This window comes from Chiloscyllium plagiosum, unplaced genomic scaffold (assembly GCF_037043375.1).
Source record: "Chiloscyllium plagiosum isolate Xiang-an unplaced genomic scaffold, Cpla_swu_hap1 HiC_scaffold_30, whole genome shotgun sequence".
Taxonomy (NCBI): Eukaryota; Metazoa; Chordata; class Chondrichthyes; order Orectolobiformes; family Hemiscylliidae; genus Chiloscyllium; species Chiloscyllium plagiosum.
This window is the reverse complement of record NW_028270168.1, coordinates 18,723,019-18,742,046: the sequence shown is the minus strand read 5'-3', so window position 1 is coordinate 18,742,046 and position 19,028 is coordinate 18,723,019. Positions and strand designations below refer to the sequence as shown.

At 41.9% G+C, this 19,028-nt stretch overlaps 1 protein-coding gene across 5 annotated transcripts in view; it reads right to left on the bottom strand.

Annotated features, from left to right (window-relative positions):
• The window catches only part of rps6ka1 (ribosomal protein S6 kinase a, polypeptide 1), a 216,073-nt gene that overhangs the window by 9,125 nt on the left and 187,920 nt on the right, over positions 1 to 19,028 (bottom strand). For all 5 annotated transcript variants that reach the window (XR_015752135.1, XM_043717494.2, XM_043717496.2 and 2 more), the window contains one exon: positions 13,401 to 13,518. Coding sequence is in view for 4 of the 5 variants with exons in the window: in XM_043717494.2 (XP_043573429.1) it covers positions 13,401 to 13,518 (118 nt within the window). In the remaining variant the exon portion in view is untranslated. The remainder of the gene's footprint in view (positions 1 to 13,400; positions 13,519 to 19,028) is intronic.

Genomic DNA, 19,028 nt, shown 5'->3' with positions numbered 1-19,028 from the left:
GTATGGAGTTAAGTAGAATGAGAAGCAGGCAGGTTGGCATGTGTGGAGCGTTTAAGTTCAAGGCAGACTAGGAATGAAGCAAAAAGGAAGGATAACTTAGGACATATTACTAGAGATGTTGGAAATCATGAGGATAAGAAAATTAGCATTAAGGCGCTTTGCCTGAATACTCGTAGCATTCGTAACAAAGCAGATGAATTAATGGCACAAATCATTGTGAAGGATTATGATGTGGCAGGCATCACAGAGGTGTGGTTGCAGGGGGTTCAGGACTGGCAGTTAAACATCCAAGGATTTACAACTTATCGAAAAGACAAGGAAGAGGCAGGGTTGCCTTGTTAGTTAAGAATGAAATTAAATCTATGGCACTGAATGACATAGGGTTAAGTGATATGGAGTCTGTGTGGGTGGAGTTGAGGAACCACAAAGGCAAAAAAAGCATAATGGGAGTAATGTACAGACCTCCCAGCAGTGATCAGGATCAGGGACGCAAGGTGTACCAGGAAATAGATAGGGCATGTCAGAAAGGCAAGGTCACGGTGATCATGAGGGACTACAATATGCAAATGAATTGGGTGAATAATGTTGCCAGTCGATCCAAAGAAAGGGAATTCATGGAATGCATACAGGATGGGTTTTTGGAACAGCTTGTGATGGAGCCCACAAGGGAGTTGGCTATTCTGGACTTATTGCTATGTAATGAGCCAGACTTTATAAAAGATCTTAAAGTAAGGGAACACTTCAGAGGCACAAAACATAATATGGTAGAGTTCCGTCTGCAGTTTGAAAAAGAGAAAGCAAAATCGGATGTAATGGTGTTACAGTTAAATAAAGGTAATTACAGGGGCATGAAAGAGGAACTGACAAAAATCGACTGGAAGCAGAGCCTAGTGGGAAGACAGTAAAGCAACAACAGCAGGAGTTTCTGGTGTAATTGAGGACACAGTACAGAGGTTCATCCCAAAGAAAAGAAAGACTGCTCGGAGTGGGGGGGGGGGGGGTGGTTGTGGGTTGGGGTTGGTGGGGTGGGGTGGAGGGAATTAGACAGCCATGGCTGAGAAAGGAAGTCAGGAATTGTATCAAGGAAAAGTGGCCAAGAGCACTGGGAAATTAGAAGACTGGGAAGATTACAAAAACAAACAGAGGATAACAAAGAGAGAAATAAGGAAGGAGAGGATCAAATATGAAGGTAAGCTAGCCAGTAATATTAGAAATGATAGTAAAAAGTTTATTTCAATACATTAGAAACAAACGAGAGGCAAAAGTAGAAATTAGGCTGTTCCAAATTGATGCAGGAAGGCTAGTGATGGGAGATAAGGAAATAGCTGAAGAACTTAATGAGTATTTTGTATCAGTCTACAGTGGAAGACATGAGTAATAGCCCAACAATTAAGGAGAGCTGGGGGCAGAGTTGAGTATGGTAGCCATTACAAAAGAGAAAGTGCTAGAAAAGCTAAAAGATCTAAAAATTGATAAATCTCCTGGCCCCGATGGGCTAGAATTCTGAGGAAGGTGGCTGAAGAAATAGTGGAGGCGCTGGGAAATTCAGTGGATGTTATTTACCTAGATTTCCAAAAGGTCTTTGATAGGGTGCCTCACGGGAGGCTGCTGAATAATGTGAGGGCCCATGGTGTTTGAGGTGAGCTATTGGCATGGATTGAAGATTGGCTGTCTGAGAGAAGGCAGAGAGGTGGGATCAAAGGTTATTTCTTGGAATGACAGCTAGTGACAAGTGGTGTCTGCAGGGTTCAGTATTGGGGCTGCAGCTGTTCACTTTATATATTAATGATCTGGATGAAGGGACTGGAGGCATTCTGGTGAAATTCGCTGATGATACAAAGTTAGGCGGACAGGTAGGTAGTTCTGAGGAGGTGGGGAGGTTGCAGAAAGATTTATACAGGTTAGGAGTGTGGTCCAGGAAATGGCTGATCAAATTCAAATGCACTTTGGAAAAAAGAATACAGATGTGGCCTATTTTCTAAATGGTGAGAAAATTCATAAAGCCAAAGTACAAAGGGATCTGGGAGCGCTAGTCCAGGATTCTCTAAAGGTCGACTTGTAGGTTGAGTCTGTGGTTAAGAAAGCAAATGTGATGTTGTCATTTATCTCAAGAGGGCTGAATATAAAAGCAGTGTTGTGCTACTGAGACTTTACAAAGCTCTAGTTTGGCCCTATTTAAAATAGTGTGTCCAATTTTGTGCCCCACACCTCAGGAAGGAGGTACTGGCACTGGAGCGTGTCCAACGGAGATTCACATGGATGATCCCTGAAATGGTAGACCAAACATACAATTAAAGGCTGAGGATTCTGGCATTGTATTCATTAGAGTTTAGAAAATTGAGGGGAGATCTAATAGCAACTTAAAAGATAATGCATGGCTTAGAAATCTGTAAGAGTAATAGGGTGGTTATGGTAGGGGATTTTAACTTTCCAAACATCGACTGGGACTGCCATAGTGTTAAAGGTTTAGATGGAGGGGAATTTCTTAAGTGCGTACAAGACAATTTTCTGATTCAGTATGTGGATGTATCTACTAGAGAAGGTGCAAAACTTGACCTACTCTTGGGAAATAAGACAGGGCAAGTGACTGAGGTGTCAGTGGAGGAGCACTTTGGGGCCGGCGACCATAATTCTATTCGTTTTAAAATAGTGATGGAAAAGGATAGACCAGATCTAAAAGTTGAAGTTCTAAATTGGAGAACGGCCAATTTTGATGGTATTAGGCAAGAACTTTCGAAAGCTGATTGGAGGCAGATGTTCGCAGGTAAAGGAACGGCTGGAAAATGGGAAGCCTTCAGAAATGAGATAACGAGAATCCAGAAAAGTATATTCCTGTCAGGGTGAAAGGAAAGGCTGGTAGGTATAGGGAATGCTGGATGACGAAAGAAATTGAGGGTTCGGTTAAGAAAAAGAAGGAAGCATATGTAAGATATAGACAGGATAGATTGAGTGAATCCTTAAAATAGTATAAAGGAAGGAGTATACTTAAGAGAGAAATCAGGAGAGCAAAACGGGGACATGAGATAGCTTTGGCAAATAGAATTAAGGAGAATCCAAAGGATTTTTACAAATACATTAAGGACAAAAGGGTAACTAGGGAGAGATAGGGCCTCTCAAAGATCAGCAAGGCAGTCTTTGTGTGGAGCCACAGAAAATAGGGGAGATACTAAATGAGTATTTTGCATCAGTATTTACTGTGGAAAAGGATATGGAAGATATAGACTGTAGGAAAATAGATGGTGACATCTTGCAAAATGTCCAAATTACAGAGGAGGAAGTGCTGGATGTCTTGAAACAGGTAAAGGTGTATAAATCCCCAGGACCTGATCAGGTGTACCCGAGAACTCTGTGGGAAACTAGAGAAGTGATTGCTGGGCCTCTTGCTGAGATATTTGTATCATCAATAGTCACAGGTAAGATGCCGGAAGACTGAAGGTTGGCAAACGTGGTGCCACTGTTTAAGAAGGGCGGTTAGGGCAAGCCAGGGAACTATAGACCGGTGAGCCTGACCTGAGTGGTAGGCAAGGAGAGAATCCTGAGGGACAGGATGTACATGTATTTGGAAAGGCAAGGACTGATTCGGGATAGTCAAAATGGCTTTATGCTTGGGAAATCATGTATCACAAACGTGATTGAGTTTTTTAAGGAAGTAACAAAGAGGATTGATGAGGGCAGTGCAGTAGATGGACTTCAGTTAGGCGTTTGACAAGGTTCCCCATGGGAGACTGGTTAGATCTCATGGAATACAGGGAGAACTAGCCATTTGGATACAGACCTGGCTCAAAGTTAGAAGACAGAGGGTGATGGTGGTGGAGGGTTGTTTTTCAGACTGGAGGCCTGTGACCAGTGGAGTGCCACAAGGATCGGTGCTGGGCCTTCTACATTTTGTCATTTACATAAATGATTTGGATGCAAGCATAAGAGGTACAGTTAGTAAGTTTGCAGATGACACCAAAATTGAAGGTGTAGTGGACAGCGAAGAGGGTTACCTCAGATTATAACAGGATCTGGACCAGATGGGCCAATGGGCTGAGAAGTGGCAGGTGGAGTTTAATTCAGATAAATGCGAGGTGCTGCATTTTGGGAAAGCAAATCTTAGCAGAATTTATACACTTAATGGTAAGGTCCTATGGAGTGATGCTGAACAAAGAGACCTTGGAGTGCAGGTTCATATCTCCTTGAGAGTAGAATCGCAGATAGGTAGGATAGTGAAGAAAGCGTTTGATATGCTTTCCTTTCTTGGTCAGAGCATTGAATACAGGAGTTGGGAGGTCATGTTGCGGCTGTACAGGACATTGGTTAGGTCACTGTTGGAATATTGCGTGCAATTCTGGTCTTCTTCCTATCGCAAAGATGTTGTGAAACTTGAAAGGGTTCAGAAAAGATTTACAAGGATGTTGCCAGGGTTGGAGGATTTGAGCTATAGGGAGAGGCTGAACAGGCTGGTGCTGTTTTCCCTGGACCGTCGGAGGCTGAGGGGTGACCTTATAGAAATTTACAAAATTATGAGGGGCATGAATAGGGTAAATAGGCAAGGTCTTTTTCCTGGGGTCAGTGAGTCCAGAACTAGAGGGCATAGGTTTAGGGTGAGAGGGGAAAGATATTAGAGAGACCTAAGGGGCAACTTTTTCACGCAGAGGGTCGTACGTGTATGGAATGAACTGCCAGAGGAAGTGGTGGAGGCTGGTACAATTGCAATATTTAAGAGGCATTTGGAAGGGTATATGAATAGGAAGGGTTTGGATGGATATGGGCTGGGTGCTGGAAGTTGGGACTATATTGGGTTGGGATATCTGGTCGGCATGGACGGGTTGGACCGAAGGGTCTGTTTCCATGCTGTTCATCTCTATGACTCTAGAAAGGGTGGACGCTGGGAATTTGTTTCCATTAGGCAGGGAGACTAGGACCTGTGGGCACAGCCTTAGCATTAGAGGGAGTCAATTTATAACGGAAATGAGACATTTCTTCATGCAGAAAGTGGTGGGGCTGTGGAATTCATTGCCACCAAGCGCAGTGGAGGCCGGGATGTTAAATGTCTTCAAGGCAGAGATTGACAAACTCTTGATCTCACAAGGAATTAAGGGCTATGGGGAGAGTGCGGGTAAGTGGAGTTGAAATGCCCATTAGCCATGATTGAATGGTGGAGTGGACTCGATCGGCCAAATGACTTTACTTCCACTCCTATGTCTTATGGTCTAATGGATGGGTACATGAATAGGAAGGGTTTAGAGGGCTATGGGCCAAATGCTGGAAATGGAACTAGATTAATTTAGGATATCTGGTCGGCATGGACAAGTTGGAGTGAAGGGCCGGTACATCTCTGTAATGTGCTGTACATCTCTATGACTTTATGACTCTAAATGGGACTAACGTGCTGTACATCTCTATGACTTTATGACTCTAAATGGGAGTAACGTAGGATATCTGGTCAGCAAGGATGAGTTGGACCAAAGGGTCTGTTTCCATGTTGTCGAGCTCTGTGACTCTGACTCTATAAAATGTGAAATAAACTATTTTTCAACAACCTTACAAAGCTTAAGTCCTCATATGCAAGTGACATTACTGAGGTGAAAATATGCATCTTTCTCATTGAAAGTATGCAGATTCAGAAATGCAGCTTGCAGTCAAATTACAGACTTAGGTTGCTCACAACCTTGAACAATGTGTAATCATGGGGAGAAATAAGAATCAGTAATGAAGGAACAAGATATTCTAGTGGGGATCATGGACAATGTCATCAGTCTTACCAACCTAAAAAAAGTTCCTACTCAACCAATTGTGGATGTTAGGTAAGCAGTTTGTCAAGCCACTCGTGAGAAAATTGGAATTATTAAAGAAAATGCTTGAAATATTCAGTAGGTCAGGCAGCAGTCATGGAGAGAAAGAGTTTGCATTTCAGATCAATTACTTTTAGTAACAACTGGAAGAATTTCGAGTTATAGCTGACTTTAAGGAAGTAAAAAAGGTAAAAAGGTACCCTGCAGGCACTCTGCCTCTATTCCTGATGAAGGGCTTTTGCCTGAAATGTCAATTTTCCTACTTCTCGGATGCTGCCTGAACTGCTGTGCTTTTCCAGCACCACTCTAATCTAGAATCTTTAAGGAAGTAAAACAAGGAAAAGGGATGGGCAGGAAGAAGAACAATAGGAAACATCTCTGATAGGTATGAAAAGATGATTTGTAAAGCAAAAAGGAGATGGCAATGGTAACCACTAACATTTCAAACAGCTTTTGTTTTCAATTCCAGATTTTCAACTGCAAAAATGCTTTCCTTTTATACTTTGCAGAGGAGAACCAAAGTCCGGTGGCATCGCCATACATGAAGGTTTTTCTATGATTTTGACTGATCTCCCTAAAGCCAGCATGATCAAGGAGGTGATGGTGTTGCGGTATTGTCGCTGGACTAGTATATTCAGTGATCCAGAAAATGCTGTGATGACCCAGGTTTGAATCCCACCATGGCAAATGGTAAAATACAAATTCAATTAAAAACTGAAATTGAAATACTCATGATATATAACAATCGACTACTGGAAAAATCTAACTAGTTTAGTTATGTCCATTTGTGAAAGAGAAACTGGTCCAGCTGACACATGACTTCAGACTCATGACAATGTGGTTGACTCTTGACTGCTCTCTGAAATAGACCAGTCAGTTGAAATAAACCAATGCTACAAAGAAAGGAATGAAACCAGACAGACCACCTGGCATTGACTAAAGCACTGAAAACATCAATGGCAATTTATGCCATGTCAAATCTGCAAAGTCCTCCTTACAAAGATCTGGGGGACAGTGCCAAAATTGGGACAGCTGCCTCATGGACTCATCAAGTAAAAGCCTAACATTGTCATATTCACATATTCATACATTATCGACACAAGATCCCAGATAATGCCATCACCACCCCTGATATATCCTGTTCAACCAGCCGGATAGACTGAGCAAAGGGACAGCACAGTGGCATACAGTCAGGACTGAATTGCTCTGTAAGTTCCCAACATTGGACTGTACACACCATGAAATTTCATGGCATCAAGTCATACAAGAAGAAGGAAACCTCCTTCTAGTTATCACATACTACATTCCTCCTTAGCATAAATCAGTACTCCTCCACGTTGAACATCATTTCAGGGATAAAATGAGAGTGGCAAGGGCATAGGATAGGTACTTAAAGGTCCATCATCTACAGTGGTTTGGCAGCAAAACTACTGAGCGACTGGTTTAGTCCTAAATAGTACAGCTGCAAGACTGGGTCAGCAGCAGGTTGCAATGGAAAAACATACTTGATCTCATACTCCCCAATTGGCCTAAAAATAGATAGGTTAAGTGAGTAGGCAAAGATCTGGTAAGTGGACTACAATGTGGAAATGTGTGAAATTGTCCATTTTTGCAGAAAGAATGAAAAAGCATTACTGATGAGAGGTTGCAGAGCCCTGAGATGCAGAGAAATCTGGGCATCCTATTGCACGAATTAAAGAATGCTAATCTGCAGGTACAGCAAGTAATCAAGAAAGTTAATAGAATGTCATGTTTTATTGCGAGGGGAACTGAATGCAAGAATAAAAAGGTTATGCTTCAGTTATTGGTAGGACTGCATCTGGAATACTGTGAACAGTGCCTGTCACCTTACGTATGGAGGATGTTGATGTATGAGAAGCAGTTCAGAGAAGGTTTACTCGACAAATGTTTGGAATGAGTGAATTGTCTTATGAGGAAAGGCTGGACAGGCTAAGCCTGTATCTTCTTAGGTGGGACAGTAGTGACTCAATTTGAAACATAAGACCTTGTGGGGACTTAACCAAGTGGATGTCAAAATCATGCTTCCTCTTGAAAGAGAATCTAGAACAAGGGGTCACAATTTAAAAATTAGGGGGTGCCCATTTTAAACAGAGACGAGGAAGCATTTTTTCTCTGAGAGGTAAGAGTCTTTGGAATTCCCTTTCTCAAAAGACAGTTGGTGTAGATCTTTAAGTATTATCAAGGCAGAGGTAGATAGATTATTAATTACAGAAAGGATGAAAGATTATCAGAGAACTAAAGGGTTGTAGAGTTAAGGTTAAAACCAGATCAGTCATGATTTCACTGAGTGTTAGATAGGCTTGTAGGCCTAGTCTTGTTCCTTTTTCATATGGAAACAAAGTCCTATCTTCACACCGAGAATACCCTCCACTGGGTTGAGTAGCACTATCAACATACTAACTGAGATAGACGTCGACCAATTCTAGCAACTCAAGACTGCATATCCATGAATTATGTATGCCATCAGCAGCAGTGGATTTGTATTCTGACACAATGGGCAACCTCAGAGCACCCATCTTACCATGAACATCAAACTATGGGTCCAAATCTGGTTCAAAGAAGAGTGCAGGAGTGCATGCCAGGAGGCAGCACCAGATGTACTGAAAAATTAGGTGCCGACCCAGTGAAGCTACAAGACAGCACTATTTGTATATCAAATAGCATAAACAAGTGATAGAGATAAACGATTCCACAACGAACAGATTATTTCAGCTCAGCAATCCGACCACATCCAGTCATGAATGGTAGTGAACAAGTAAATAACTCACTTCGGGAGGAGGCTCTACTAACATCTGTCATGGACCAAGCCAGACCACCCCTCAAAACATTTGAAGAAAGTAGCCTGGACCCTAACGTTGCTAGTTTTTTTAAGCGGGTGTATAGGGCATATTCCAGGAGTGACACAACAGCTGGCCCAACCACTTAGTTTTAAACAAAACAGAACTTATTTGGAAGATTACCAAATGAAACACCACCAAAAGAGAACAGAATATAGAATAACTTAACCTATCCAAAAACACAACAGACAATCCCAACTTAATGATGTTGTTCCAAATTCCTGCAACAATCCCTATAAAGACCCTTTGGCAAATAAATGTAAAATCAAACACAGGGTCTTACAGGAGAGAGAGAGTGAGAGAGAGAGAGAGAGAGACATGTCTGAGAGATTCAGCATGGAACACCTTTTCCCAAGTAGCTGTTTTTTGGACCAGCAGCCTCAAAACTGACAGATTGCTTGCTCTGAACAGCCAGACTGCTAAAACCAAGCCAAACCAAACCCAGAGGAAAGGTGAGCTGGGAGAACTGGCCACTCTTCTTTCATTGTGCAAGTTTTGTTTTAAACCTGAAAGCCCTTTGTCTGAGGTAGTATCTGTTAGCTAGAATCAAATTGGCCCTAAAACCCGTCAAAACTAGATAGCCTGGAACCTTTGACTTTCTGACCACTCTGATAAAAAAAGAACAACATAACCTTGTTAAAGGAGCAGGATTGTCACACATCCCCATCATTCAGTTCAAAAACATCATAGAGTCATACAGCCCTACAGCACAGAGATAGGCCCTGTGGCCCAAACTGGTCCATGCGAACCAAAATATCTGTCCATGCTAACCCCATTTTCCTGCACATGGCTTAGAGCCTTTCAATCCTTTCCATGTATTTGTCCAAATGCCTTTTAAATGTTAATGTATCCGCTTCAATCACAGAGTCATAGAGATGTATAGCATGGAAACAGACCCTTCGGTCCAACCCATCCATGCCGACTAGATATCCCAACCCAATCTAGTCCCACCTGCCAGCACCCGGCCCATATCCCTCCAAACCCTTCCTAGTCCATATACCCATCCAAATGCCTCTTAAATGTTGCAATTGTACCAGCCTCCACCACATCCTCTGACAGCTCATTCCATACACGTACCACCCTCTGCGTGAAAACGTTGCCCCTTAGGTCTCTTTTATATCTTTTCCCTCTCACCCTAAACATATGCCCTCTAGTTCTGGACTCCCTGACACCAGGGAAAAGACTTTGTCTATTTATCCTATCCATGCCCCTCATAATTTTGTAAACCTCTATAAGGTCACCCCTCAGCCTCTGACGCTCCAGGGAAAACGGCCCCAGCCTGTTTAGCCTCTCCCTGTAGCTCAGATACTCCAACCCTGGTAACATCCTTGTAAATCTTTTCTGAACCCTTTCAGGTTTCACAACATCTTTCCGATAGGAAGGAGACCAGAATTGCACGCAATATTCCAACAGTGGCCGAACCAATGTCCTGTACAGCCGCAACATGACCTCCCAACTCCTGTACTCAATACTCTGACCAATAAAGGAAAGCATACCAAACGCCTTCTTCACTATCCTATCTACCTGTGACTCCACTTTCAAGGAGATATGAACCTGCACTCCATGGTCTCTTTGTTCAGCAACACTCCATAGGACCTTACCATTAAGTGTATAAGTCCTGCTAAGATTTACTTTCCCAAAATGCAGCACCTCGCATTTATCTGAGTTAAACTCCATCTGCCACTTCTTAGCCCATTGGCCCATCTGGTCCAGATCCTGTTGTAATCTGAGGTAACCCTCTTCGCTGTCCACTACACCTCCAATTTTGGTGTCATCTGCAAACTTACTAACTGTACCTCTTATGCGTGCATCCAAATCATTTATGTAAATGACAAAAAGTAGAGGACCCAGAACCGATCCTTGTGGCACTCCACTGGTCACAGGCCTCCAGTCTGAAAAACAACCCTCCACCACCACCCTCTGTCTTCTACCTTTGAGCCAGGTCTGTAACCAAATGGCTAGTTCTCCCTGTATTCCATGAGATCTAACCTTGCTAATCAGTCTCCCATGGGGAACCTTGTCAAACGCCTTACTGAAGTCCATATAGATCACATCTACTGCTCTGCCCTCATCAATCTTCTTTGTTACTTTTTCAAAAAACTCAATCAAGTTTGTGAGACATGATTTCCCATGCACAAAGCCATGTTAATTATCCCGAATCAGTCCTTGTCTTTCCAAATACATGTATAACCACTTCCACTGGCAGCTCATTCCATACGCATTCCACCCTCTGTATAAAAAAGTTGCCCCTCAGGTTCTCTTTTATTCTTTGCCCTCTTACCTTAAACTGATGCCTTCTAGTCCTAGATTCCCCAACCCTGGAAAAAAGACTGAGTGCATTCACTCTATCCATGCCTCTCATAATCTTATATACCTCTATAAGGCCCGCCAGACTCAATCTCCTACGCTCTAAAGAAAAAAGTCCTAGCTTGTCCAACGTCTCCCTATAAGACATACCATTGAGTCCAGGCAACATTCTTGTAAATTATTTTCTGCACTCTTTCCAGTTTAATAACATCCTTCCTATAACAAGGCGACCAAAACTGAACACAATACTCCAAGTGCGGCCTCACCAACATTCTGCATAACTGCTACATAATTTCCCAACTTCTCTACTCAATGCCCTGACTGATGAAGGCCAGTGTGTCAAAAGCCTTCTTCACTGCCCTGCCTACCTGTGACTCCACTTTCAGTGATAGTGTACTCCAAGACCTCTCTGTTCCAGTACACTCCTTAAAGCCCTACCATTCACCATGAAATTCCTTCCTTGAGGGCTTGCATTTCCACAATGCAAGCCATCACACTTATCTATATTAAGCTCCATTTGCCATTTCTCGACACACTTCCCTTGCTAGTCAAGGTCCTGCTGCAATTTCTGATAACCTTCCTCAATGTCCATAATACCATTGATCAATTTAAAAGGTAAGCCTGAAGCATTTGCAACAATCTTCAGCAAGAAGTACTGAGTGAGATGATCCATCTCTACCTTGTTCAGAGGTCTCCAGAGATGCCGTTTTCAGTGAATTGATTTGCAGTAGCCATGACAACAGTCTGGTAAAAGGATTGAAGATATATGCTCAAGAATTTGCCACAGTCCTAGCCAACTTGTTCTTGTCTGCTTTTCTGTACAGTATACACCTTGTAGATGCCAGTGTTGTAGCTAATCAACTCCAACCTAGCCAATTACAGCCATATCAGTCGACTCTACATTATCAGTAAAGCTATAGAAAGTATCGTCAATAATGCTATTAAGCAGCAATTGTTTAGCAATACCTTGCTCACTAATGCTCCCTTTGGGCTCTGCCAGGGTAACTCAGTTCCAACCTCATTCCAGCCTTAATTCAAAGAAGGGTAAAAAAAGATGAATTCTAGAGGTGCAGTAAGAGAATGACTGCCCTTGAGATCAAGACTGTTTTTGAAGACCGCATGAGAAACACTAGCAACACTGGAGTTGTTGGGAATCAGGGGTAAAACTCTGTGGTTGGAATCATACCTGGCTCAAACACATGAATGAATTTAAAAAAATAGGAAGAGGAGGATAGGTCTTGGGAACCAATAAGGTTAAAGTCCAGGAGCAGGAGTAACAGCAGTTGCAGGAGATAATTTAATTATTATTTTTTAACAGAAGAATTCTACAATGAAACTCTACCATGCCGTAAAACACCTAACTAATGCTTATTTACAAGGTCAAAGCTACCATCTTGCTTTTGTGCTTAGCGCTAGATTTGTTAGACATGTACTTCTGTTCTTGATTAGCCACTGGTAATTTCAGGGGGACATAGTAGAAGCCGGACCTCTTCATCAGACCAATTGGAAAAGCAAGATCTCCAATCCCACTCACACAGATCGTTGCAACTGGGCAATAATATTGTCCACCGGGGTTGCAACTAATTTTCCAGTTGTAAGTGTGATCAGAAGGAGAAGGTAGAATGTAAAAATGAAACCATAACTTATGACATGGGTTCTGGTGTTTTCACACTGTACATCACGATCAACTGTTTGATCATGGTGCCCCAGAGGATCCAACATGCAACTAAGAAAACAACCATCTCTTAGGAGAATAACAAGTTCTGTTTTGAGATACTAATTTAAAAGTGGCCTGAACATTAAGAATGAAGTTCATCATTCACTGGAAGCACCACAGGCAAGATGCCTCTGCCCCGAAAAAAGTAGTCGTTGGAAGCTGTATAAGTAAATGTCCTCAACACCAGATGCATCTATTTCTGGGCTCTATTTCTCACATTCACCTTTTTTGGTCTCTCCATTTCCTGCTAATTCACAATTAAATATTAGCAGTTTTATGCCCACTAGAGATTCCCTCAAATTATTTCAAGACAGGACTGTGCATCAGCTCTCAGTAAGGATAGATTTTTCTGGATCAGATTTAGGTACTGAGCATGGTCACACACCAAACTGTTCCCATAATAATTATTCTATTGTTTATATTTAAATGTAATTGTAAAATTTGGTAATTTGTTGCAGTCCTTTATCCTAAGGAAAGGGTTGACATCTATCCACAGGGTCAGAAGAGTGTGATAGGATTTGAATCATAACATCAAATTATCAACACACTAACACAAAATGTCATTGCAGTGTGATTCATCTTCAAATTGCATTTCCCTTCCATTGTCAGATTTCCTTCTCCAACCTGCCATTCCCAGGTGAAGATCCAGATAGCTGAGAAACCTGCACCTCAACTTCTCAACAATACTGAAGATCAGAACATTTGGCAGCATCTGTGAATAGATTAACCTTTCAAACTGACCTTTGCAGCAGAAGAGGCCTTGTCCCAGTTTCCACCCTGGAGAGTATAGTGTCCGCTTCCAATCCGAGCCAGAATCTCACTTGGCGTGTCATCGGGACCATTAGCAAAAGGGGTATATCTGATCCAAGATAGCAAAAGAGAAAGATAAATTCTGTTAATAGTCGGGTATTGCACATTGTATGTTCACTTTGTATGAAAGAACAGTCAGCCACAGTTAATCCTGGCAGTTTCCTAAAAGCCCTAAATATTGATTTGAGAGGGAAACATTATTAGTAAATTACTCCAAAATTCAGGATCGTAATTTCAAGAACATAAGGTCAAAATATTTGCTGTGCTTTCAGTTTATCCACCTCTATTCAAAACTGGAACATAAAATCAGTGTGAATAGATTGAATGGAACTGCATTCTAGTTAGGAGACAGCTTTTTATTCTTATCATCTGTTAAAAATATAAGTCAATTATGTTAAACGGTGAAAACTGAAAAAAACTGCAGATGCTGTAAATCAGAAACAAAAATAGAAGCTGCTGGAGAGGCTCAGCAGGTCTGGCAACATCTATGAAGAGAAATCAGAGTTAACGTTTCGCGTCCGGTGGCCCTTCCCCAGAACTGTTCTGTGGAAGGGCCACCGGACCCGAAACATGAACTCTAATTTCTCTTCACAGATGCTGCCAGACCTATTGAGCTTTTCCAGCAACTTCTGTTTTTGATTATGTTAAACAGTGACTTTAATTAGGATTGAAAAATGTGGTGCTGGAAAAACACAGCAGGTTAGGCAGCATCCGAGGAGCAGGAGAATCGGCGTTTCGGGCATAAGCCCTTCTTCAGGAATGAGGCTGGTGTGGCAAGCCGGCTGAGATAAAGGGTAAGGGGGATGGAATTTGGGGGAGGGGCACTGGGAATACGATAGGTGGAAGGAGGTATGGGTAAGGGTGATAGGCCGGAGAGGGGGTGGGGGCGGAGAGGTCAGGAAGAAGATTGCAGGCTAAGAGGGCGGTGCTGAATCCGGGGGTTGGGACTGAGATAAGGTGGGGGGAGGGCAAATGAGGAAGCTGGAGAAATCTACATTCATCCTGTGTGGTTGGAGGGTTCCTAGGAGGAAGATGAGGCGCTCTTCCTCCAGGCGTCGTGTGGTCAGGGTCTGGCGATGGAGGAGGCCAAAGACCTGCATGTCCTTGGCGGAGTGGGAGGGGGAGTTAAAGTGTTCAGCCACGGGGCGGTTGGGTTGGTTGGTGCGGGTGTCCCAGAGGTGTTCCCTGAAACGTTCTGCAAGTAGGCGGCCTGTCTCCCCAATGTAGAGGAGACCACATCGGGTGCAACGGATACAGTAAATGTTGTGTGTGGAGATGCAGGTGAATTTGCGACAGATATGGAAGGATCCATTGGGGCCTTGGAGGGAGGTGAGGGGGGAGGTGTGGGTGCAAGTTATGCACTTCTTGCAGTTGCAGGGGAAGGTGCCGGGAGTGGAGGTTGGGTTGGTAGGGGATGTGGACCTGGCGAGAGAGTTGCGGAGGGAGTGGTCTCTCCGGAACACTGATAGGGGTGGGGAAGGAAATATATCCCTGGTGGTGGGGTCTGTTTGGAGGTGGTGGAAATGACGGAGGATGATACGATGTGTCCGGAGGTTGGTGGGGTGGAAGGTGAGGACCAGTGGGGTTCTGTCCTGGTGGCGATTGGAGGGGCGGGGTTCAAGGGCGGAAGTGCAGGAAGTGGAGATACGGTGGAGAGCATCGTCGACCACGTCGGAGGGGAAATTGCGGTCTTTGAAGAAGGAGGCCATTTGGGTTGTTCGGTAGTGGAATTGGTCCTCCTGGGAGCAGATGCAGCGGAGGCGAAGGAATTGGGAATATGTGATGGTGTTTTTACAGGGGGCAGGGTGGGAGGAGGTGTAATCTAGGTAGCTGTGGGAGTCGATCGGTTTGTAGTAAATTTAATTAGGATGTACGTTTCCTCGCTGAGCTCGTAGATTTCTTCTCAGATGTTTCATCACCATGGTAGGTAACTTAATCAGTAAGCCTCTGGTGGAGCACTGGTGTTCTGTCCCGCTTGCTGCTTATGTGTCTTAGTCTGTTGTGGTGGGTGATATCACTTCCTATTCTTTTTCTGAGAGGTTGGAAAATGGGGTCCAAATCGAAATGTTTGTTAGTGGAATTCCAGGCCTCTAGGAATTCCATGCGTGTCTTTATTTTGCCTTTGTCTACATTGAATAAACAGGTAGAAAACCAGCCACCAGGATACATGAACATCAACTAGCCACAGAAAGAAATGACCCACTCTCACATATCCTTACATATGGATGAGAAAGGACACCACTTCGAGTGGGACAACACATCCATCCTAGGACAAGCCAAACAGAGACACATATGAGCATTCTAACCAGAACTCTATCAATGAACACATTGACTTGGATTCCACTTAACACCCCTGAGAAAAAGAACAGGAAATGACATCACCAACCCAAGGAAACCCAAACACAAATAGAAAGCGGGCTACACCACCAGTGCTTCATCAGGCAGCATCTGAGGAGCAGGAGAATCGACATTTTGGGCATAAGCACTTCATCTAGCAAGTGATCAGTGTTTCTTTGGCTAGGATGATGTTTATTGATGTGAATAGGACTGTGGCTTTAATTAAAATCTATATGGCAAACCATTGCCTCAAGAATGAGATAATTGCATTTTGTTATTCTTCTTTAACTTAGACTTTGTATGCTATCAGCTAGTAAGTCTAGTTAAACTGCCTCCAGTCATTATCTCATAACCAACCATGAATAACAATTCACAGAAAACATTGAAACATCTCCTTCATGAAAGCACCTCTTAGTATTCCAGCTGAAAGATATAATAGTTTGCCATCTACTTTTGTCATATAGTTATTAGTGGGGTTGGAAATTCAGAGTAATTTAAATAGCAGCTTTTACCAAAAGCAGATTAAAATACAAATGTTGGTTCCACAATTTAGGTATTTATCTGCTTTGTTAATACACCCACACATGAATCTGCAGATGCACAATGTGTTTTACAGCTATTAAATTACATGCCTGAAAGAAACAGAGCCATCATCAGGTGCCTTTGAAAACTGAAATGATTTTCAAAAAAATTTACATTTTAATCATCTGCAACAATTTGCTCAAATTACACTTATGTGGGCAAAAGAGGCAGGCAATTTGTTCTTACCAAGATCTAACAGTAATGATTTTAATCATGAAAGAATCTGTTTTGTGCTATGTCTGAATGTGCGATATTGACCAGGCGACCAGAAAATCTCATCAGTATCTGAGTAGTGCAGTAAGACCCTCAATGCGTACCTCAATACCCAGAGGGCCGCAGCTTCATGCCTCATCTGAAGAATTATATCTCAAATCATACTATTTTCCAAAAAAACATGTTAAACAGTGAGTTGAGAAAGATGCCAAATAATACAGCACATTTTGAAGCACAAGCTTCTACTTAGATAGCAGAGCATCATTAATTGAATTAAACTGATACATACAGAAATTCAATAATGCTGCAGATAGATAGCAAGATAATTCAACACCAGAAATGTGGGAGCTAATTTTGCTCAAAGGTACCAAACTGCAATTTGTACGTAAGCATTTGGAGAAATCATGGCACCGAATTTAAATTATATTTTAATGTAGATTTTATTTTATTTTACAAATTTCTTGCGAAGCATGACACATTTTAATCCAGAACTCCATAACTGTATCATCACTCTTGTATATGTTGGAGTTCTCCTGCACAGAACAGGACATTGTTCAGCATCACCATTTGCAGCGATTAATGCACACTGTTGACTATATATATATATATAATTTAGTGATAAGGATAATCAGATACCAGACCACAAACAAATGGAAATAGGACTATAGGATTTGTTGGGCAAAGATAGACAAAAGCTCAGCTGATTTTTTTACCATTCACATGGTGTAATAAGGAAATGCTGATTTCATGACAATCAATTTCTAATCAATAATCTACAACTAGAGTAGGAGTAGGCAAGAAATCCCTTCAGTGGTAAAGATTATTGGAAACTGTAAATCTAAAGTCACCTGGTTTCCTAAGCACCTAGACTTAATTTCTAAAAGTCTAAATGGTAAAGTACAACATTAAAGGATAATAGCCACCGTTTGCAGCATCTATTTAATATAAACATAGAAATAAGGACATAGGAAACAGGGACCAGGAGTAGGCTTGGCCTGTTAGGGTATTGTCATTCAATAAGATTGAAATAACAACAGAAATAATAGAAGCCGTATCTTGCCAACAAACACCCTCTTTGTTTACACATGGAAAGTCCTTAACACTAGTTCAGCTCCCTCAGAGCTTGCTCTCAGACTGTCAGAATGATTGACACTCTTCTTTTTATCTGTCAGTCAGGGCTCCCAGATTGGGGCTGTTAATCTGGTCCAATCAGGAAACTCATATGCTATGAGATCCACCTGGCTGACCTCATTACACTCACTAGAAAGATCACTGTCTGTTATTCTGTTATATGACATTTCCTTCATTAACACAAATCTGGTGCACTGGCACGAGGATTGTATGATTTGCACTTTTTCTTCAACTACATGGAGTTTATAGCACCAAAACAGGTCAATGAGGCAGGAAACTGTAGAAGTCTTCTCCCAAGAGGGGGAAATGCAATGTGCCATCAGCAAGGTTGCAGGGAATTTTAACATATAGTCTCAAATTAGTTTCTCAAAGAATAAAAGACTAGAATATTTGTGCAGACTAAGTTTAGTAGATTGATAGGCTGCCAACAATAGTTTGTGGAAGTGGTTGAATAAAATTTAAGCACAATAATAAAACAAATCACAGATTGCAATGAGTCTGCAATTAGTGTACCTAAGATGCTGAGGGTGAGGTTTTGTTCATGTTAAAAATTTATATCTTAATCACCTCTAAATGCTTCACAAAAATTACTTACACAGGCATAAGAGGCAGACAGTTTGTGTTCAGCAAGACCTCACAAAAATAAATTAACAGTATGATTATCTGTTTAGTGGTATGTATCAGACTTGATAAGAGTTGGGATAGGCATTTTATTATAAGTCTTTTCAGATGTGTTATGGCACACGTTGGTGCAGGTGGAACATGAACCCAGATTTTCTGTGTCGTAAGATCCCTGAGACTTAGGCTATGTAGTCACAGGATAAGCAAGGTTCTAATAAACCAAAAATGCCATCAAATCATACCAGCTGAATTAAACATGAAAACTTTAAAGAATATAATCCTGAAAGTAACTTGAGCAGTGCCGATACATGGACTTGCAAAACTTAGAAGAACTTACCATGATTTACAACATAAATAATAGGAAAAACAACTCAAGGCACCCAATAAATAAACCTTTAATATCAACTTGCAGAGATGGGAGGAGAAAACAGAATTGTCTAGCAATATTTCATTCCAAAACATGGTTATATTGACAAGATTCCTCCTTTTCCAGCTTCTTGCTGTACCTTTAAACCACTTTACCTCAGTGCTTTGCGAGAAGCGTTTTGTCATTTCATTTCCTACCTGTCAAACTAACTTGTGGGTTTTTATTCATGTGATGCACAAACACATTGTATACTCAGGTACTTGAAAACAGCTTTTAATGATTAGAAGAATGAATTCCTGACATACCCA